The 22255-nt window shown below is 40.7% G+C and overlaps 2 protein-coding genes across 7 annotated transcripts in view; both read left to right on the top strand.

Moving 5' to 3' along the window:
• HP1BP3 (heterochromatin protein 1 binding protein 3) overlaps positions 1-22255 on the top strand; it is a 483172-nt gene that overhangs the window by 230307 nt on the left and 230610 nt on the right. The window lies entirely within an intron of this gene.
• Positions 1-22255, top strand: part of EIF4G3 (eukaryotic translation initiation factor 4 gamma 3) — a 411795-nt gene that overhangs the window by 200576 nt on the left and 188964 nt on the right. For 4 of the 6 annotated variants that reach the window (XM_069079465.1, XM_069079466.1, XM_069079468.1 and 1 more), the window contains one exon: positions 1866-1961. In XM_069079465.1, the coding sequence (XP_068935566.1) occupies positions 1932-1961 (30 nt within the window). In that variant the 5' untranslated portion in view covers positions 1866-1931. Of the gene's footprint in view, positions 1-1865; positions 1962-3361; positions 3476-22255 lie in introns of all 6 variants that reach the window. The other 2 variants (XM_069079469.1, XM_069079464.1) reach the window with 1 other exon arrangement.

A 22255-nucleotide genomic window follows, 5' to 3' on the forward strand; every position in this document is an offset into this window, starting at 1 on the left:
CTGAATGCTTGGAATGCTCTCCTTTTTGATCTCTGCTTATCAACTTGTTTAAGTCCCAACTAAAATCCCATCTTCTACAAAAAGCCTCTCTCAGCAGCCCCTCTTAATTCCAATACCTTCTCTCTTTTAACTTTATTTCATTTTTACCTTGCATGTAGCTTATGTGTACATAGTTGTTTCCTTGTCTTCCCCATTAGATTGTGAACTCCTTGAGGGCAAGGCTTGTTTTTTGCCTGTTTTTGTGTGGTCAGTCCTTAGCACAGTGCCTGGTGCCTGGTGGGCACTTGAGAGGTGTGTACTGAATGATTACTGACTGACTCAGATGTCCAGTGACACCATTTCCCTACCCAGTAAGCTCCATTGTTTCTCTGTTACCACTGCTGGGTCCATTATAAGATGCTTTGTTTGGCTTCTAAAGCCCATTGTGGTGTGGCCTCTTTCTGCCTTTCCATTTTCTCCTTACTTTCCCATACTTTCCCCCACGGTTTCTCCTTTGAGCTGACCCCCTATGTACACTGTCTTTGTCTTGGTTTGTGCATAGTTTTTCCTGTGCGTGTTGCCTCTCCCATTAGAACGCAAGATCCTAGCGGCCGAGACTCTGTTTTTACCTTGCATTTAGCATAGTGCCTGGCACATCATAAGCAGTCAGTAATGCTTGTTGACTGTGGCCTGACGATTTTTATTCAGTTCCTTTTTTGGTGCTTGCTTACTATGTTTCCAGATGTCTCCCTCTTTCACCCCTGACTCAGTGACCCATTCCTCACTTATAACAGAGATTAAAAATAGAGGGCAGAAAACCCCACCCATAGCCCCAAACTTCTTCAGAGAAGGGAGAGCTTCTCATTTTTCTTTTATGTTTTTATAGTTGTATATGTTGTTTTCTTGGTTCTGCTTACTTCGCTCTGTGCTAGTTAATCTAGTCGTGGCTGTGCCTCTCTGGGCTCTTCATAGTTGTCATTTCTTCTGGAGCCATAATCTGTTCTGCCACATTTTGGGTGATGTTTGTTCAGCCTGTCAAATCTGTGATTAACACCACTGCCTACCCCTTGGCAAGGCCGCAGGGGTTATGAGAAAATCCCAATGCCACAGGGTCTTCCCTGTCTGAGTGTACCCAGGAGAGGGACACAAAGAACAATGGAGGCTTGTTTTATTTTTTTATGTCATTGTCACAATGTTCTTTTGAAGGAAGAGCGATCCCATTCTGTGGATCTCCACTTTGCTAGTTCAGAAAGTGAGCCTTGAAGAGGCGCCCACATAATGGCCTGTGGGACCAGCACTCTACCCAGTGTTCTTGCTACGACTGCCCATATACACTACTTCCTCCAGGAATCCAAGAGGATGTAAACTCCCGGAAAGTGGGCTCAGTTTATTGTTAATCTTCTTATCATCAGCCCCGGCATAGTGCCTTGCATGGAGTAGGTGCTTATTAAATGTGTATTGGATTGGATTTGTTGTCAGCGGCAATTACCAAAGACCAATGAAAGCATTTTCCATCAATATTCCATGTCTTCTCATATGTATTGTGATAAATGTAAATTGTAATAGGAGGAACTGTTGACCACCTTTATTAGTTAAAGTCTCAAGTTTCAGCTGCATCCTTGAGTTTGTTCACAAAGTAGAGGAAAAGGAAGTGTAATGTGGAAAGAGACCTTAATTTGAACATAGGAGATCGGGGTTCAAATACTGATTCTCTTAATAACTACGTGTTCAGAAAACCATTGGGGTAGGGAAGTCACTCTGGGCCTCAGTTTCCTTAAATGTAAAATGAGGAAGTTTGCTTAGGGGATTTCTGGGCCTGTGAATTTAGTTACCTTCTCTGATTTTCACAAATGACTTATTAATCTTCCTTTATTTTCTTTGGCTAGACCCCTTATCCCTCTGGACAGAATGCAGCTCCAACCACATTGGTGTATCCCCAGGCCCCTCAGACAATGAACTCACAGCCTCAAACCCGCTCTCCGGTAAGTGAATATAAACTAGCTCCACATAGACTCCTCTTAATGCCTTTTGTCTGGTTTTTGTGTGCAGTAGTTTGGTGTTTCTTTTCAAAATAGTTATACTGAATTCTGGAACTTTATACAAAGTGTGTGTTCCTATTGGTTTGCATTGCATTTTCAGAGCTCCCCATTGGAACATTTCATTTAAAATTTTGTGTCCCCCTAAAAAAAGGGAGAAGATGGATTTCTTTCCATCCACTTCTCCAGTTCAGCAAACGTGGTTTCTTTTTAGTATAGTTGCATTCAAGTTCACCTCATTTCAGTACTTTATCCATTAATAATATTTTTCAGTAGGAAAGAGAGAGAAGCAAGGCAATTTAGAAAAGTCATTTCGATTTTTGTAACTGCACTCTCAGTCTCCAGTGTTCTAGGGAACAAGACTCGTGCATCAGTGTCACTGGATCAGTTCTAACCATTTTAACCGAATGGACATCTATGTGTATGCCGGTACAGCTGAGCAGAGCTGTTTGGTTGGGTGTTAAGCCAGTTGGCATCCAAATGTAAGATATCTTCTCCTGCTCTCATTTTTGCTGAGTGCATTGGGTTCCTCAGAGACTGAGAGCACCCCCAGAATTCAGGCTCCTTTTCCCATTGGTTCTTAGGGAATTATGGAAGCTGTCCATTCTCTGGACATTTTCCTGCCCTGCCCTGCCCTGCCCTGCATGATTAGCTTTGGCTAGAAAGCGCTTCTGCAGCATCTCACGTTAACCCTCTTTACTCATCAGCCTCTGTGATTCCACAGCATCCCCCCAAGGACGGAAGAGGCAGGGTCTTCTTTTGGCTCCCATGCCTATGCGTTCTGCTTGATAGGAAGAGAGAAACTCACTATGCCAGCTCCCATTCTTTTTTGTTTCATGTGGATTGAGAATTAGTGGAAGGTGCCATATATCAGATTCTAACTTTTATCACTCTTTTCTCAAACTTGCCCATCCCTTCTTCTCTGATAGCAGCTCTTAGCCTGTGGGTCTCCTTGAGCTGTGGGAGAGTCCTCTCTAAGAGTGAAGGGGGTGGTAAGGATGTGGGGTGGGTGGTCAGTCTCAGTGGCCCATTTAATTCTTCACCTCTCTACTGAAATTGCCAAAAAGGTGGCCAATGGAAGCTCCATCCTGAGAGTGGTTTTGGATGCGGACACTGGACCCCTTGGAATGGGACGGAGATCCCACCATTTCATTTCACATAGGCCCCAGTTCTAATCATTAGCCTGGAACAATGATGTTAAACTTTCATAAACAGTAAGTGAGTACTCTGGTCCTCTTCTCCCCCTCTTTTTTTAAACTGTTGAAAAGCAAGAGTAAGTTTACATGGTTAGAACTGGAGCAAAACCTGACTGAAGAGCTGCATCTCTAAACCAGTTTTTTTGACAGCCCAGCAGAACAGTGCCAATACATTGCACAGACAACTGGAAGAGGAGGAAGGTTTTGGAACAGACTCCCGTTTACAGGTCCTTGGCTGGAAGAGGCTGGATAAAATACTGCATTGTAAGCAATATAACAAACTGTACTTCTTGCAGGCAGAAGTGCCCTTGGCACGATTTATTTTGTTTTTGACCACATTCATTTATTGGCTGATCTACAGAAATGCATTGATTGCTTCCTCCCTGAAAGTATAACAGACCATGGCAGTTTCTGCCAGGCTTAGTGGGAGAAGAGTGAAAGAATGTGGGTGGGTTCTCTCCAATTGCAATTAGATAGGAAGAATTTGGGAATTTTTTTAATGTTAAAAAAATTCAAAGGGATGGCGCTTTCAGGTCTATTTGATCCAAAATGCAAATTATAAGTGTTTCCCATTATTTTATTAAATATCAAGGGGGAAATTGTCTGCAGTTGTTCAGCCATTTTCTGTGGTCTTACGTTATTTTTTTTTTTAAACTATCCTCTATGCAATTTTTGCCATCCGCTCTGCTAGTGACCATTACCACCCCCATTACTAAAAACCACACATATAACATTCCATTTACATGCTCCCAAAACAAGTGCAAGACTAGCTGGCCCCAAACTACTCTTGCTTTTTGTTTTGGGTTTGATTTATTTGATTTCATTTGTAATGGGGCGGGAGGGTAAAGCAGGGGTGAGGAAATTCTCTGGATTGCATTTTTGACATCCTGGGCTTCCATAGTCTAGTCTCATCCACCCCACAGTGAGCCCTGCTGGTGTGGAGAGGTAAGCTGTCCCGCTCAGGAAGTGACCCTAACCCTGCTTTGTAGAGCGACCAGAGCTCACTCCATTCTATTTCTGCATTAATGGGCCATTGGCGATTGCACCCCCTCGGCTCTTCTGTTCTGCCCTGGACAGCTGCCTTTGCAATCCAACTGGCTTCATGTGTTCCACCCAATCCCCAAATCCAGCTTTGTGGCATTATTTCTATTTGAAACCAAGAAGATCCTATTTGAATTCTAACTTGGGGAAATTCTGGGCGTTTTTCGGTTTTTGTTTTTTTTAAATACTGGTAAGCCCAAGTATAATTTATCAATTTACCCTTGTTTCTTATTGTCACATCAAAACTCCAAATAGTAGTTTATTTTCAATTTGTCCAATATAGTCAGACTACTGAAAGCATAATTGGGGAGAGGGGAGCATCATGGCTTTTGTAATACTCTGTGGTTATTTTAAAATGCTATGGTTCAGTGTGCCAACTTGACATCAACATTTGTTGGCCATGCCTAGTTGCCAACTTTGCACAAAAGGGTGTGAGAGAGAGAGACCATTAAGGGGGTGGGTGGCAGAAGCATTTTGATCCAGGTTTCACAGAAGGCTGCTTTCCTTTATATCTACTATCTTTTCCATCTAAAGACAAAGCCAAATGAAACTAAAGTTTCGACTTTTATTCTGAGCCAGCAGCGACTACAGTTTGTTCTGTTGCTTACAGCTACGCATAGGATAACAAATATTGTCAAACAAAATAAAAGCTAAATAGCCAATGGTGACTAGTGCAAAATAGACTAGGGTACTTTTCCACTAACTTTAAACAATTTTAATTACTATTTTTATAATATATTCCTTTTGCTTATAGAAAATACCCTTTTACTTAGAAGGTTTTAAATATATAAAAATTTTCAGCATTATTTTTAGAGCCTTAGAAATGGGACCTTTCTGTGGAACAGTGATAAGACAGGTACTACTACACTCAGGTTAAGTTGTTTAAAATGTGGCTTCCCCTCCGCATTGCAGCCCTTCCCTCATAAATATTTGGATTGGGAGCAGTTGTCTCCTCTCTGTTAGTAATGGCTAATGCAGGTTGTATTGCCCATACTGGAATATTTTCTTTCTAGCAGGCATAAGATCTGATTTTTTTTTTCCACAAATAAGAAATGAAAAATCATGATAAGGCCATATATCCTTTTGAGATGAGAACTTCCTGTAAGAACAGTTTGTGTGTGACCACTATTCTGAAATAGTATAGAGGAGTTATCCCCTTTTAGGCACGTAGATTAGAGAAGGAATTTATTAATATCCTTTATATCTACTCAAAACATGCTCACTTAGATGCTGCTTAATTACTAGGAAGATAGGTGACATTTTAGCTTGTAAGTGAATTCTACATTGAACTCTCTGTGACCTGAATTGTCTGACACACTGTGGATTTGTGCTTTGATGAAAATTTGTTGTTGTTACTCTATAGCCTACTTTTTTGTCAGAAGAGGGGGTTGGACAACGTGCTCTCTTAGGTCTTTCTAGCTCTGACGTTCTAGGATTCAGATGGCAGCCTGAGAAAATGAACATTTCTACGGCTCTTGCAAGTTGTTAAAAAATGTGTAATCTTTTTTGATTGGGATTAGGTTATATCTTAGTTTAGTGTTTACTACTTCTGGGAAGAATTTGTGCACAGTGAACCACAGCCATTGGAGACTTGGGGTTCTCAGATGAATGAAACCATGCTCTTTCATGCCTTAGGTTAGTAGAAAGGATCCAGCTTTTCTATGTTACTTTTCCATTTTACTTTTGAAGATGATGACTTTGTTAATGACTTAGTATCTGGGCAATGGAGCAGCCTTGCAGCTTCCACATTTTGTCCTGTTCTTCCGGATTAAAAAAAAGCCTACATGGAACTGTTTTGTCACTGAGCTCTATTTAGTCTGAGAATTATCTATCAAAATTTCCTTAATGACACATGCTTCATGTGTCCTAAGTTAGGAAAAAGTAAGAAATGACAATGTGAATTTCAAACATTCCTCAAGTGGGCAGAAACATTCTGTTTTCATCAGTCTCAAGGATAGCTAGTGTTAGTATGCACACAGAGTATTTTGCCACTGTGCGTAAACATTAGTTGTGGGCTCAGATTTCACACAGTTTGTTTAATCGCTTGGCCCTCTTCCAGTAGCATCTTCATTCATTCTCGTAGAAGACTGACGTTCACTAGTCCTTTGCCTGGATGTGCTTGCTCTTCTGCCTAACTAGTTCATTTGATTTATGCTTGGATGGTTATGTTATAATGTTAAATAATGTTTGCTCACCCCTCCCCAGCCAAACACTAGGAAGGATTTATTGATCACGTGTGCAATGCTGAACCTCCCTCACCTTTGGCTGTGAAGGGGCTAGAAGACACTTGACCTGAGCTAGAGACCAAGATGCATTCCTCTGACACGTGCTGTGTGTCTGCTTGGATACCTTTGTGATCTGTTCTGCTATGTTGCAGCCTCCAAGCATTTCTCACTTTCTCCAGCTCTGATCAAAGTCCTTTGGTTACATAGATCATCCTTGCCGTTCATTTGCTTGGCCTAATACCCAGCCCTTCCGTCTTTCTTATGCACGGTATCTACATTTTTAAGATGACTATAAGAAAGCCCGTGCTATAGCAAGTGGGTTCACGTGTTTCTCTTAAACAAGGCCCTGTTAATTGCAATGATGTTAACCTGTGGAATCCTAGTACCTGTCTCTCACTGTCCTGCAGCAAAGCTTTGATTGTGTGTGTGTGTGTGTGTGTGTGTGTGTGTGTTTTCCCTTGTGGGTTTTTTGTTTTTTTGGGCAGATTGTGTGACATTTTGGTTTTTGTTGTGGTGTTTCTGACTCTTTGTGCCTTTCCTTTTGTGTTTGTCTTCTCCCTCCTTTTCTCAGTTTGCAGCGGGGCCTCGACCTGCCCATCATCAGGTACTGTACTGTTGCCCCTTTCACCTCACTCTTAACTAATGGGCTGGGGCTTTTTAACAGCTGCTAATTCTTAGAATGCTGCCATCCAATGGGCCCTGGATCTCTGATCAGGAGGCCCCCCTGCCCAACAGATACCTTTGCCCTTTGTCAGCTTTTGACTACACTTTCTACTTGGGTGATACTACAAAGTTCCACAGTTACCAACTGCCCTTTGTTTTGACAGAAATTATTCAGATTTCAATTGAGGATGCCTTTTAAATTATTCAAAGATTCAGCCCTAAAAATTGTTATGATTCAGTAGAAACTTCACTGAATGGTACGGGCAACATTCTAAGGGTTCTCTATCACATGCTGATGTAACAGTATTAACATATAAGGTCAAGAAGAGTGATGTTTCTAAATTCACTCAGCTTTAATGACTAACTTAGATTTTATAACAAACTCTTAAAAGTAATATCGTTTAATTATTTTGGTTTGCATTACTTAAATTTTTAGAACATATACAATAGTGATTATTTTGTAATTAAACTTTTTTGACTGCTAAGAGTTTTTGAGAAAAATACTTGCTGAATAAATAAGTTTAAAATGTCTTGGATTATAGCAGATCATTTAGCATACTTCTCCTAGAAACCCTTTAATAGAAAGAATCACTTTCCATTTTTTTTCTTCATATATGTCAGGCACCATTCAGAGGGTTTGGAGGGGACGGACTTTTTCTCCCATGGAGAACAGTACTATTTTCTATCTTTCAAAATCACTTGTCCAAACAACATTTTTGTCGAAAAGAGTTTGAGGAATGAATATGTCCTGATATTTAATAACCTGTTGTGCTGTATTTGTTAGTCATTGTTATAGAGAGAATAGCTTGGCTTGATGGAAGAATTTCATACTTTAAACTGTAGAGCATTGCAAAATTAAATGTTGTCCCTGTGCTTCTAAAGATCATGAAATCCAAGGAAAGTGGGTATAATATATGCATAGAAGTAGGAAAGATAAATTGGGACCAGTTTGCTTTGTACCACCAATTAAAAGCAAGAATTTTAATTTCTTAGGAAATTAAAGGAATCTTCTGTGATTGTTGGCATCTTACTAGGTGACAGCATCTGAACTTAGAGCCAAGAGACTTGTTTTAAATCCTTCTAATCCTTATGAAAGGTGGCTAGGTGGTACAGTGGATAGAGCACAGGCCTTGGAATTAGGAAGAATCATCTTCCTGAGTTCAAAGCTGGCCTCAGACACTTCCTAACTGTATGACCCTGGGCGAGTCACTTAACCCTGTATGCCTCAGTTTCCTCATCTGTAAAGTGAGCTGGAGAAGAAAATGGCAAACCTCTCTAGGTATCTTTGCCAAGAAAACCCCAAATGGGGTCACCAAGAGTCAAGCATGACTGAACAACAAGACCTCTTATGAGCTTTTTGTACATGGGAACTTTCTTATCCTGTTTTCTCATCTATAAAGTAGGGGAGGGTGATGCCTATGGGCTCTTCTTCATACGATTATTGTGGGCATTTAAGCAAGATAGTGTATGAAAAGCTCTTTGTAAACCTTAAAGCCCTGGGATAAATATCAAATATTATTATTGTCATTTGCAATGAGGAAAATAATGATGTATGAAAAGGAAGATAAACAGTTTTGATGATATATGTAAAAACTGCAGTAATTTAACCAAGACTTAAATAATACTAGCATTTATTTTAAAGTTTGAAAAGTACTTTTACATATATTATTTCATGTGAGCTTCATAACAATCCTGTGATAGATACGTCATCATCCTTGTTTTACAAGTGAGGAAGCTGAGTCTGAGGTTAGGTTACCTGTCCAAGGTCCCGGAGCTAGTAAGTATTTGAGACTGAGTTCGGACTCAGGTCTTTCTGAGTCCTCTTTTCTTGTGCCGCCTTGCAGCCTAAAAGGGAGGACTCTTGATTTTGTTTCTATGGAGAAAACACACTTTAACAACCCCACTGTTCTCTTAGAAAAGGAGAACCAATTTACTTTGGGAATTTTTGCTCCTGTTTTTAGAAGTACAAGATCACAGGTTGGAAAGGACCTTAGAGATAGGTGCTCACATCACTGGAAATAAGGTTCACTGGACTCAACTAACAAACCACACGGAACACCACAGTGATAGAACCTTTGTCCTAGGACTACACATCCATGACCTTAATTGACCCATTTAAATTCATTTGGGTTCATTTTTGTCTTTTTTCTGGTTTTATTTTTTTCTCATCAATCAAAAAAGACTAATTCATGACCCTTATAAGACTCAAGGGGGAAGGGGCTTTTAATAATTAATGAAATATTCACAGAATCCTTAAGGACTCTAAAGGTGTTTTCTTTAGCCATACTTGCTGCCTCCCCACCCCTTCACCTGGAACTGTGAGGAGGCAGAGACTGAGAGGTGTCTTCTCTCAGAAGGATGAATCTGGAATGTTTTCTGCTTTGGGTCATTATGTTATAGTGGATCAGAACTTGATCACTTGAAAGAAATGTACCTTTAAAAAGACTATTGATGGTGGAGGTCTCCAAAATTAAGCCTCAAATTCATTTTTACTTTACATGACTTCAAAGGTTTTTGGCAGTGAGCAATTGGAATAGGGAAGTCCTGAATACCGGTCCTGTCTCTGTGAGGCACGTTGAGAGGCCCTTTACAGAGAGTTGGGGATCTGCTTTCTTGTAGGTATTTCCATACCCTGACTTGGCTGTATTAGTGCAATTACAACTCAGTCGGGGGAAGGGGCGAAAGACAAAGAAGTAGCATCCTTCCAGGCTCTGCCCTCGAGAAGCTTATAGTCTTATGTGTGGGGGGTGGGAGACTAGAGGAGGGCACAACCGCAGACCACTAGGTACAAATGAGATGCAGGTAACCAACAAATTAAGGGATTCTCTCAGAGCAAAGCCTCTGTGATGAAGGAGGATTGTGAAGGGCTTTTGTGGATGGTGGGGCTTTAGCTGGATCTTGAGGGAAGCCAGGAGGTGGCAGTAAAAAGGGAGAGAGTTCCAGGCATAGGGAGATTGCCCGTGAAAATGCCCGGTTTCTGTGAGGAATAGCAAGGAGCCCAGTGTCACTGGAGGGGAGCAAAGAGTATGAAAACTGGAAATTAAAAGGGCTTAAAAAACCCAACAGAGGTTTTCTAGATTTGGTCTCAGAGGCACTAGGGAATCTCAGAGATTATTGAGTGGAGGAGGTGTGGTGTGGTCAGACCTGCATTGGAGGAAGATCAGATCACTGGAGTGGAGAGACCTGAGGCAGTGAGGGTCCACACTAAGGCTGAGGAGAGGAGGCCAATGCCAGAGATGTTAAGAAGGTAAAATCAACTGGACTTGACTGACCACTGATTGGATGCAAAGGGGAGAGAGGGAAGGGTCAAGGCTGACATGTAAGTGGTGGGTCTGGGGGACTGAGAGGCCCCTGGAGAAGTGAACTTCCTTTAATGGGGAAGTTATTAAAAGGGGAAGGATGGGGAAGTGGAGATACACTTCTGGACATGTTGTGTTTTAGATGTCTACAGGACATGCAGCTTGATATGTACTTTCCCCATTCCTTCTTAAAAAAAAAAAATCAAAGGCTGTGCATTACTTGATTTGCCCCCTAGGCAGAAACCAGTAGAGCTAATCTTTGTTAGATTGGCTAAGAACTGTGACTTTTAATGTTGTTTAGGTAAAATCACATGCTGTTTTTGAAAGCTGTGACTCTGTGCTCTGTTACTGGGTTAAATCAGAACCTTTCTCTTTTTAAGGACCAATATGCACGGGGTAACAAACATGGTGGGTGACCCACTACATGTGTGACAGACCACAGGGCCAGACAGCAGTTCCCCTTCTTAGTGGGGGGGCTGTGTGGCTTAGAGTTTGAAAGGGGTTTCTTATGCTCACTTTAAGAATCAAAGCCGTTGAGCATAAAGCTATGGAATGGAACCACTCATGACAGTGACGTGCTTTGGTTCATTGGACATTGAGGTGGGGGAGGGCTGTCTAAACTGCTTTTCCTTCCATGTATGCTTTCATTTCATAGGGGGCTGTTCTCTGGGCTGTCCTGATTTCAGATCAATCTCTTCCCTTTCCCCACTGAAATAGCCAGTGGATTAAATGGAGGAGGAGGTCAGAAGGAAGTAGAGGGAGACCAAGAAATACAGATGATGAGAGGGACAGACCTAGAAGTCATGATGCTCATGCAACAGTTAGTCAAAGCACACAGGGTGCAGACACACTGAGAGAAGGATATGTCTTTACACAGACTATGCCCCCTCCCCCTTCCAGACTTCAAAAGAAATGACAATTAAGAGGCACCCCAAGGGATGGAGCCTCTGCTGCAGCAGCAAGGAATGACTTTGACCTCCAGGGCAGAGGGTTGCAATTCTCATTGTCTTTGTAGAGACATTTTATCTTTCATAGACTTTTCCAGTCACTGTTTTAAATAAGAAACAGCATTGAATTATAATTTTATGATTGTACTCTAGTATGGTTTACAAAAAAATAGTTTATTTCAAGTGGTTTAGCCCTATGTTGGTGCTTACTGTGTTTAAAAAATATAATAATGGATAAAATTTCTAAGATTAAAAAAAAACCTCATGTCACAATCTATTTACTATAAAAGGAAGCCTAGATTTTATATATTTAAGCAAATTGAGCATGAAGTCAAATTAAAACTAATAATGAGATTAAAATAGGAGTTGAGCATTTTCTTTGTCTTAAGAGAACACTGAAGCTGTTTTTGCTGAAGATCTTTATCTGCGTTCCCAGCTATGGTTCTTTTTGAAGGTTGAAGCCCATGTAAGACAAGGGTGCAGTGCCCTAAATGCTTTCCTGTTTTCTCAGGGCCAGAGTGCACCTCATTCTGCAGGCCCCTCCCCCCCCTTTCCCCTTCCCTATTTTCTTCTGTTTTTCAGGGAGGGATCCTTTAATCAGTATTTCCTGGTCAGTAACACATTTGCAATTTGAAGAAAGGAAGGAAGTTTACATTTTAGCCTCCTTGGAAGATGAAAAAGAAATCCAATGTACCTTTACATAGAAAATGTCCTTGGCTCTGGAAGCATATAGACAGACATTAAAAAAAAAAAACAACCCAACAACAAACCATCATAATTAGAAACAGAAAGGCCAGAGTACACCCAGAGTTAAACAAACGAGATCTTGGAATGTAAGTTGCAGTTCACGTAGTTAATTTTATCTGTGCTCAGTGCAAGTTTGTCTAGTTCTGGTTTAAAGTTACTTGTGTTCCTGTCCTTGTATTACTTCTAGATTACCCAATAGAGATCAGGTGCTGGTTATATACTTGGGCTAAGGAGTCAGCCTTGTCATCTTGAAATAGGTCAGAGAATTGATTTTTAGGCTTGTTCCTAGAGCAAAAACATTTTGCAACATATTTCCCTATGTCTTAGTTTTGTTTACACACTGTTCACAAAACTCAATGGCATGGTTTCCTCAGCTCCATAAACAAATAAATCTTTAACTACAGCCAGAAAGTGTTTGCCAGGGAGGAATAGTTTCTTTTGGGCATGTGTTATAGCCAAGTGTTATTTTTCTACTATAGTTTTGCTTGGTATCTTAAAGATGTTCTAAAGGTTTAGCTGTAGGTGGTGTTTATCCATCATGTGCTAGAGAAAGTTGAAGAGATCAGCTTAGAATGTTGAAGAGATCACTTAATTAAGAGGCCAGAGTTCTAGGTCCTTGTTCTAGCCCTGTCATGAACCTGGTGATGGGACCTCCTAAAAGTCCCTTTTCCACTGTGCCGGAGTTTCCTCACCTTTAGGATAAAGTTGGTTTTAGCTGATCTTTAAGGCCCCTTCCAAGAGGGCTAACTCATAAGTTAGCCATAAAAGCACTGGAAGGGACCTGAGAGGCCACCTCGTCCAGTTGACAATTCTCTTAAGACACGTAAGTGACGCTTAGTTCTCTGCTTGGAGTGGTCATGGGTGGAGTGTTGGGAGAGGGGAGGCAGCACCTGTGATTATACTTTTCTATTGTTCTAAGTGTTAGAAAAATTTTCATTACATTAATCTTCAGTTTTTTACTTTATAATTTCTACCTGTTGCTTCTACTTGTGCTTTCTGGAACTGGGCAGATAAAGCCTAATCTGTCTTCTAAACAAAATCCTTTCACATGCTTGACACCTACTGACTCCCACTCCCTTCTTTCCCTTTCGCTTCTGTCAAATATGTCATAGGCATTTTACTATACTGGTTTCCCTTCTCTGAATATTCTCCATTTTGTGTTCCCTTTTGAAGAAGTTTCGTTTTTTAATAGACACTTGTCTTTCCATGTGCCGTGAAAGTATCCTAGATTTAGAAAATCTAAGAATTTAAGTCAATTAGGGAGTTGTCTTTGAGACTAGGCAGGATTAGAAAAAGGCAGCTCAAGTGAAAATGATGACATGTAAGAATATGGCTGCATACACTGTATAATTTATGAAAACAGTGATGGGATCAGTACTCCACTCTGTCAAAATCTAATTTTGGCGTGGTTCAGGGCTTTGATGTAGTTGGTAATGGCAGTCCATGGAACTATGGAATTTACAGCTGTAAAGAAACTCTTTTGTTTTACAGATGAGGAAATTGAGTCCTGTAGTGGTGAAATGACATGCCCTTATCCCTACATCACAGAGCCAGCAAGAAGCTAAACTGGGACTGAATCCTCTTCCGAGATTGAGTTTCAGATCAAAGATTTTAAATTGTAAGGGACCTTAGAGCTTATCTAGCCTAATCCTCTCTCTTGACAGGTAAAGGTCCTGAGGCCTGAAGAGGATGTTTACTTTGACCAGGACATCACTGGCAGGGTTGGGGTTCTTCACTCCAATTCTCTAGCCTGAGTCAGACTCAGAACTCTTTCTTGTGGCACCTTCTATCTTGTCTCCTCTCTTCTTACATATGCTGCCCTTCTGTCAGAGTCATTGATCCACTGGTGCTGGTCACAAGGTACTGGCCTCTCCTCTTTTACTTCCAGTCTGGTGGTGTCAAAAACTGAGATGAGACTGGAGGACTTTCTCTTAGTTCCTCCAGTCTAGTCCGACCAGGGCCTTCACCCTAATAACAGCTCACATTCATGTGGTGCTTGAAGAATACCTTGTAAGATAGTCTAAGGCTTGTCACCATTTTAATGAGAAGGAATACAAGGCCAGAGAAGCAAATCACTTTATACAGGGCTGCGCAGCATTCAACTTAGAACTGGACTATGGGTCTTGCACTTGTAAAATCACTTTGTACATAACTGGGATTTGAAAATCCTTGATGTTTCCAGTGCTGTGATTGGCAATTCATGACTACAGAATTCTTCTAAAAAATGGTTGAGATAGAGACTGAACCTGTGATTTCCCCTGGTTTAAGATACTCACTCTATTAATGAAGATTATCTCCTTCTCAGTTATGAGATTTGATCCCAGGTCTTGGCTTTGAAGCCAGCTTTTTGTCTATTATACCACAGTGCCTCTCATAAGTGGAGATAACAATGTTTGGCTGACATGTCTGCCAAGGTTCTTGTATCAAAAGTGTTCTGTAAACCACTAGGTGAAAGAGAAGACCTGGGAAGCCTGGGTTCTGCGCCTTTGCTCTGCCTGTATCTTGCTGTTGGGACCTCACAGAGAATCTTTTCATCTCTCAGAGGCTGAGGGATACAAGAAGCATTTCAGCACGCTGTATAGTCAGGATACACAGAGGAGAGAACAAATGGTGTCTTCAGTCGGGCAGCTTCCCTTTGCCCAGACAATAGGACATGTTCACACAAATACAGACATAATGGTGTGACGAGAAAGAAGAGAGCGGAATCAGGAAAGGCTTCCTAGAGAAAATGGAACATGTGCCTTCCCTGGCTGAGGGATGGGGATTCTCTAAGTTTGCCCTTGGGAGAGGAAATGTATTCAAATCTGATGCACAAGCAGAATCCTTGTCAAAGGAAAAAAAAAAAAAACTAGCTTATCAAGGAGGCCAAGGTCAGAGCAGAAGGAAGCCAGTGTGGCTGGAGCATGGAGCAAATGCACAGAGGGGCATCACATGGAGTGAAGCTTCTGCAGTGGGAAATAGGAAATAGACTGACACCAAATGTGAAGGGTGCTTACTACCTGTTAGAGGCAGTGGTGAGCACTCTAGGCTAGGCTGCTTAAGCAGGGGAGCAGCCCAGAACAACTGTCTGGAAGATACATCAGAGACTTGAGAGATGAGAAGATGGCATCCAAGCAGGATGGACTCTAAGGAACTTTCTGCCTGACTGAGTTAAAGTCCATTCAAAATCTGATGTATGGAATTTGTTTTTTCACCTGTAGCACTTGTTTCAACCACCCCTTCCAAAAACCCCATCAGAAAACCTAGAAATACATGGACTACCCAGTGCTATCTTAGGGAAAGCTAGTGATTGATGGAGAAATATTCTGTATCACTGTTTTGGTTTGATTATTTAAGAAAAAAAAATTTTGTTCATTCACCAAACATTAATCCTTGCTGTATACACAATGGATTGTGCTTCACAGGAAAAAGATTAATTCAGATGTTTCACAAATGGCCTCTGTTTTGAGAATCTTATGGTAAGTGCTAGGGGCAGATACAAAAATAATTAAGACTAAGTCTGTGTTTTCTAAGAGCTTGTAGTCAGATAATGTAGATAAGGTATTCATACAGATAGCATTACAATTTTAATTATATCTGATTGCCAAAGTGGAGTTCCCCCAGTAAGGGAAATATCCTTCCTGCTTGGGAGTAGGGAGTGTGTGGGAAGGCTTCAGGGAGGAGGTGGCAGTTGAGTTGGAAATTGATGAATGAGGAGAATCCCAACAGGTGTAGATGAAGTTTGAATTTGTAGGTGGTTAGGCTTCTATAGCGTGAAGGTAGTGGATAAAGGGCTGACTTTGTAGTTAAAAAGACATGGGTTCAAGTACCACCCTCTTCCCCTTTCAACATCCCAGGCAACTCTTAAGACTTTAGAACAGTTGCAGATTCTTATTGGTTGTTCTTACACCAATGAAGTTATAAGACTGGGCCAAAAAAGGAAAAAAAAAAACCTAGCTTATCTTTTTTTTTTCATTGTAGAAGAAATGTATTCAAAGGTTTTTTTTTTTGGCAGCTAATGGTGCCACCATTAAAAGTGCTTCAGTGAAAAGTTACATTTGGCTTACTGTCTGTGTGACCTTGGATGGGTAAGGCATTCAATTTTTAATTTCTCTGAGCCTCAGTTTCCCCATCTTCAAAATGGGGAGTAATACTGCTTGTGGTGAGCTTGGTCAGGCTTACATTGCTAGATGAATGCCAGTTATTATTATTGACTTAGTTCAACCCCTCATTTTATAGATGAGAAAACTGGGACAGAAGTGAAGTGATGTGCCTCAGGCTGCATAGTTAACTATTGTTACACTCTTGACTTGAATCTAGGTCTCCTGGCTTACTGTCTTTTTTTCTTATTTTTATTTTTTGCTTTTTGGAGGGCAATTGGGGTTAAGTGACTTGCCCAAGGTCACACAGCTAGTTTTTGTGGTAAGTGTCTGAGACTGGATTTGAACTCAGGTCCTCCTGACTCCAGGGCCAGTGCTCTATTTACTGCGCCACCTAGCCGACCCATGTCTTTTTTTTTTTAAGTACTTGAACCTTATTGATCACTTTGCCAAATTAAATCAACAGTAAATTTTTTCAAAGTAGGAGAAGGGCAGTTAACTGGATCAGGGACAGATAGGATGGATGATGGGAGTGGAAAACTGAGAAAAATGGAAACAAACATCTTTTATGTTTGTTTTCTGTTATTTCTGATAGGGAGAGAACAATCTTTAGTCCAAGAAAGAGAGACACAAACAGTTACGGTTAGAATCCTGTGTAAGTGAGGAGAGGGCCAGAGACTGCACAGCTATGATGAGGAGTTCAGGTCATCAGGTCTGGTGAGCTACATTTCAGGTTCCTCATTGAAATGATGGGTATAGTAGTTAAACTGCTGTTGGTCTTTGAAAACTTTTGGAGGCTTGCCACGTGATTGGACATGATAAATATTGTCCTTATGTTCAAAAAGGGGTGGGAGGGAGGTTCTTACAGGCCAACGAACTTGACTTTAATTGTTGGCCATACCTTTGAATGCATTATTGTTAGAGAGTCGAATTGGATATATTTAAAAAGAGAAGCATGCTCCCAGGATGCATGGGTCAGTGAAGAACAAGGCATGACAGCCCTTCCTTCCCTCCTCTGAATCAGAAGACGAAAAGATCCAGGAGTATATCTGTATCGAAGCAAGGCATTTAAGAAAGGTTTTCTCCACATGCTTGCAGACGACAGATTCAGGCTGGATAGTACACTTAGATTCAGAAATGGTTTGTTTTTTTTAAACTTGATTATAATTGGATTGTTTCTAGGGTCTCAGTGCTTTTTCATTGGCTCTGTGTTCTTTAACATTTCAGTCATTGGCATGGATGGCATGTATCATATTTATCTACCTGGATATGTCACAAAGTTAGGTGTCTTAGTTATTACCTTAGATTACCAATTAGGGAACAAAACATATTGCTAGACTAAAATAGGCCAAACCTAAGAAATTTAACAACTCCTAAGGGCCCACACATGTGCAGTTCATTTTTTTAAAGCCCAAGTATGAGATTCAGGAAATAATGGCTAGCCAGCAGTTCATATCAAAATGCCCTGGGGGTTGTGAGTAGACCATAAGCTCAGTGTGACTCTCCAGCTAAGAAGAGCTATTGGAATCTTAGACTGTGTTAATAGACTCATTGTGTCCAGAATAAGGGGATGTGGGTCCTCTATACCCTCTCTGGTCAGAATGTATCAGGAATATATATGTAGTTATAAGTGCTGTGAATTAGGCAAGACATTGCCAGGATGGAATATATGCAGAGGTTGTTAAATAGGATAGGGAGAATATTGGAGCCTATGTTGTATGAAAATTGGTTAAAAGAATTTAGAGGAGGTATTGGGGTGGCTAGGTGGCGCAGTGAGTAAAGCGCAGTGAATTAAGTACCGGCCCTGAAGTCAGGAGGACCCGAGTTTGGTTCTAGCCTCAGACACTTAACACCCACACAAAAAAACTAGCCGTGTAACCTTGGGCAAGTTACTTAACCCCAGTTGCCCTCCAAAAGGGGGGAAAAAAGAACTTAGAGGTGTTTATCTGGGAGCAGAGAAGACTTGAGGGATAATTGGAAACCATCTTGGAGTGTCTGAAGATCTCTCCCTTTGTTGGAGGGTGGGAGTAAAAGAGAAGCTAGACCTAGATGTATCTGCCTAAAAATGTGTCTAAGTCTCTCATTCTGTTTTGGAGTTTGTTATAGTATATTCTGTCCTAAATTTAAATTAACAGAAGTTCGAGGGTAGGCTGAATGGAATGCTAAGTTTGGAGTTGGTGCCTGGGTGACCATTCAGATTCCAGTACTTCCTGGCTAGTTTTAATTTGTTTCTGTTGGGCAGGTCCCCTAACTTCTCCTAGTTTCAGTTCCCTCATCTTTACATAGTAACATTAAAGATTAATGGAGATATTCTGAGGACCTCAGGACATCACATATGGAAAGCACCTGGTAAGGCAGAGTGGGCTACTCATGCTTACTATGGAGAAAATTATCAGAAATGAAATTGCCTGAAGCTTAAAACTCAGCTAGGTACTTGGGGGTAGAGCACTTGGCCTGCTAACTGTGTGATCCTGGGCAGGTCATTTTACCTCTGTTAGCCTTAATCCACTGGAGAAGGAACCAACAAACTGCTTCAGTATCTTTGCCAAGAAAACCCCTTGCTGTGCTGTGGTCCATGGGATCACCAAGACTTGCATGCAGCTCAGCAACAAAAAAAACTCATTACTGCTTTAATTTCATACTGTTTAGAAGGCAACCTAGAGAATCAAAGAAGAATGCAACCCTGTTAGGTGGCCAAAACAGGGCTGTCACCTCTTGTTTGCTCATGGACTATTGGTGACTTTAGATGGGCAGCCTTGTATGATGGACTGTGCCTGGCGCTTGGAGTCAGAAGATAAAGTGCTAGCCTTCTCTTTGGCACTTAATGCTTGCAAACACTGAGCCTCCAAAATTTAGTTTCTTTATCTGTCCATTTGGAATGGACCCTGATTGATCTTAGACACAGGGTTTTGGTAAATTAGAAGGCATTCTATAAATGTGAGCTTTAATTAATGCCATCATTTGAACATGTCATAAATGAAGTACATTGGTTCCTTTTTTATTTATCTTTAAAAAAAAAAAGCTTTTTGATAATGATTAAATACCTTTATTCTGGTTTGGTTTGAAAAGACAGTTAATGACCTCAGGTTCTCACATCATTTAGGGATAACTCCTGATCAGTGAAAAGAGACTTTACTTATGTAGTCCAAATTCTTTATCTCATCAGAATTACCTTATTGGTAACTTACCTTCTTGGAAGAGAGTTCTACGTGTGGGACTTATTTATGTGTTGCCAAGGCAAAAAGAATCTCTTCCTTCTTGTTTGTAAAGTGATTCAGATTTCAGGAAGGGATACGTACATAAAGAATTCCTGAGGTTAGCAGAGTTGGGTCAGGCTTTCCCTTTAATGCACAGAGCTCCCATGAATGTCCTTGTGATTTTCTCTACTTTTGCATCAAGAAAGTAATTCCCCTCTGTGTCTCTCCTCTTCCTTTTTTCTTTTCCCTTGACCCTCCCACTATATAATTTTATTTTGCAAAAGGAATTTAATTAAATTTTTTCATCTCATCCCCTACATGCTAAAAAAATTTTCATATTATAGATAATGAAAAATAAATGGGAAATGTTAGATACTTATCTGCTTAATTATGAGTTACAGTAGAACCTGAATAAAGGCTTACAGACTCCATCTTTCCAGTCTGTTTCATGGTTGGATCACTTTTCCTACCTCACTTCTGGTAGATGACTAAAGCTGAGAATTTCTGGGGCCTTCTTCATAAACTAGGCCATTTAAGACAAGACCCATGAAATAGCCTGTGATTGCCACAATCAGATGCAGAATTCACTGAGGAAAAGGATCCAACAAGAAAGTGATGATGGGGAAAAGACCGTTTTTAAGAGCTCATTTGCGGCTTTCAGCATCAGTCATTTGATAGGGGTGTGTTGTAGCTCTGATCCCTATGACTACCCTGAAATCCTATTGGATATTCCAAATGGAGGTTTGGATTGTGTAGTCCAGAATAACTACATATTTAGGAAGGAATATAAGGATAGTGTTCTCTTTTTATTTTTTGTAAATTATTTGGTGATCTACATCATTTTTCTTTTCTTTTCCTTTTTGCTTTTTGGAGGGCAATTAGGGTTAATTGACTTACCCAAGGTCACATGGCTAGTTTTTGTGATAAGTGTCTGAGGCTGGACTTGAACTCAGATCCACCTCACTCAAGGGCTGGTGCTCTATTCACTGCGTCACCTAGCCAGGCTGTACATCATTTTTCATTTCTGATATATTATATATTAATATATCTGTTGGTTCATATTATCTTTACTTAAAAGGAAAAGAATTGTTCCTAAATAATGAGTCCTTTTCACTGTGTGACACTGTTAAGAATTTGAGGAAAAAGAGGGAATTTGAGGGGGAAAATGTTCTGCCAAGTAGAGTTAACATCTTTTATTATGCTTCTCCAGGGATAACAGTCTTTAAGACAGTAACAGATTTGGCATCCTAGAAGGGATATAGAGAATTATGGCCATGTAATAAATGAGACTTTAGTTTTCCTGAATGATGCATTTGAATTTTAAGCCCTGATGCACGTCTCCATATTTGTTTAGCTAGCATCCCCCCCTTCCTAGAAGTCAGATTTCAGAATTTCTGCATGAGAGCTGTTAGGCAAGTTCTTTTCTTTCTTTTAGATCAGTTGTTCTTTATCGGGGGTCTGGCCACGTAAGAAAAATTGATAACTGTATTTCAAGATAGTTGGTTTGCTTTGTAATTTTCTATACTTTGTTATGTGCATTTGCAAACATGACTGAGATGGTACCCGTAGGCTTCACCAGGTGCTGTCTGAGGAGTCCAAGACATGAAATCATCCTTGCTCCTTGAGCACCTTTGAACTGATATGTAGAATTCCTTACTTGGGACTTGATCAGAATTTCTCTCACATGGATGTTTCTGGTGGACTCTTCCCAACACTGAGGTCATAGATTTGGATTTGGAAGTTCTGATTTCTATAACTATCATAGCATGTTTTATGTTACAGGCTTCAGAGTTGTTACCACAGTATTCCAAAGAGAGAAGTGAATTTACTGTTTCTCTTTTAGACCTGCTAAAGGAAGTAGTCTTGTAAGCAGTCTTTCAACTCACTTAAATAGTAGGGAATCCTAATGGCTTAGTGGGATTAGCAGAAACTGAAATCCCCACTTCACCATTTACTTACTCTGTCACTGTGGGCAAATTGCTTCCTCTTTCTGCACCTTCCCACGTGTGTGATGAGGACTTTGGACTGGATGAAGTCTAAGGAAATCTCACTCTGATCTTTTGTGATTCTGGGAGAGGTCTGCTTCAGAATCCTAATAGCGTCAGTGCCTGTCCAAAAGAAACTCATACTGAGGAAACTTTGAGAAGGGGCCAAGGATTCCTTACTTAATTACTGGCATAATTTGGAGGAAGCAGATCCAGAGAATTAGGGGAAAACCTTCCCAATAATGAAGCTGGGATTTTTCTCTTCTGTATTTAAATACTGATGGATACAGGGGCGGCCAGGTAGCATAGCGAGTAAGAGCACCGGCTCCAGTGTTGAGAAGACCTGGAGATCGAATCCCGGGCTCAGACACTTAGCACCCACCCAGAAACACCTGGCCGTGTAACCTTGAGCAAGTTACTTAACCCCAATTGCTTTAAAAAAAAAAAATACTGATGGATACCGCTCTTTTATTTTCCCAAGGCAATTCAAAGTTCTTTTAAATGGTGGTGACACCATGGATTGTCATGGGTAAGTGATGAATGTACTTGTAAGCTGCCATGAGACAGTCTTCAGTTAAACCTGGTTTGGTCAGTGACTGTGTGTTAAGTGCCTCATAGGGTGATGGGCTGTAGAACTGCCAGTCTCCTGAGAGGTCAGCTCAGAACTCAGGTCTTTAGACTTCCAGCTCTTACTGTTTGTAGTGCCTTATTTCATAATTAAAATATTTAACAATTAGAACCATCCCTGAATAGAATGGACTGCCTTAGGAGGCAGTGAGCTCCCCCTTACTATAGGTTTTAGCATTTTAGGATTGAAATTTGAAACTGGAAGGGCCCTCAGAAGCCATGTAGCCCAGAACC

This window comes from Petaurus breviceps, unplaced genomic scaffold, assembly GCF_028583685.1.
Source record: "Petaurus breviceps papuanus isolate PSGF00001 unplaced genomic scaffold, PetGlider_PUasm1.0 91041, whole genome shotgun sequence".
NCBI lineage: Eukaryota > Metazoa > Chordata > Mammalia > Diprotodontia > Petauridae > Petaurus > Petaurus breviceps.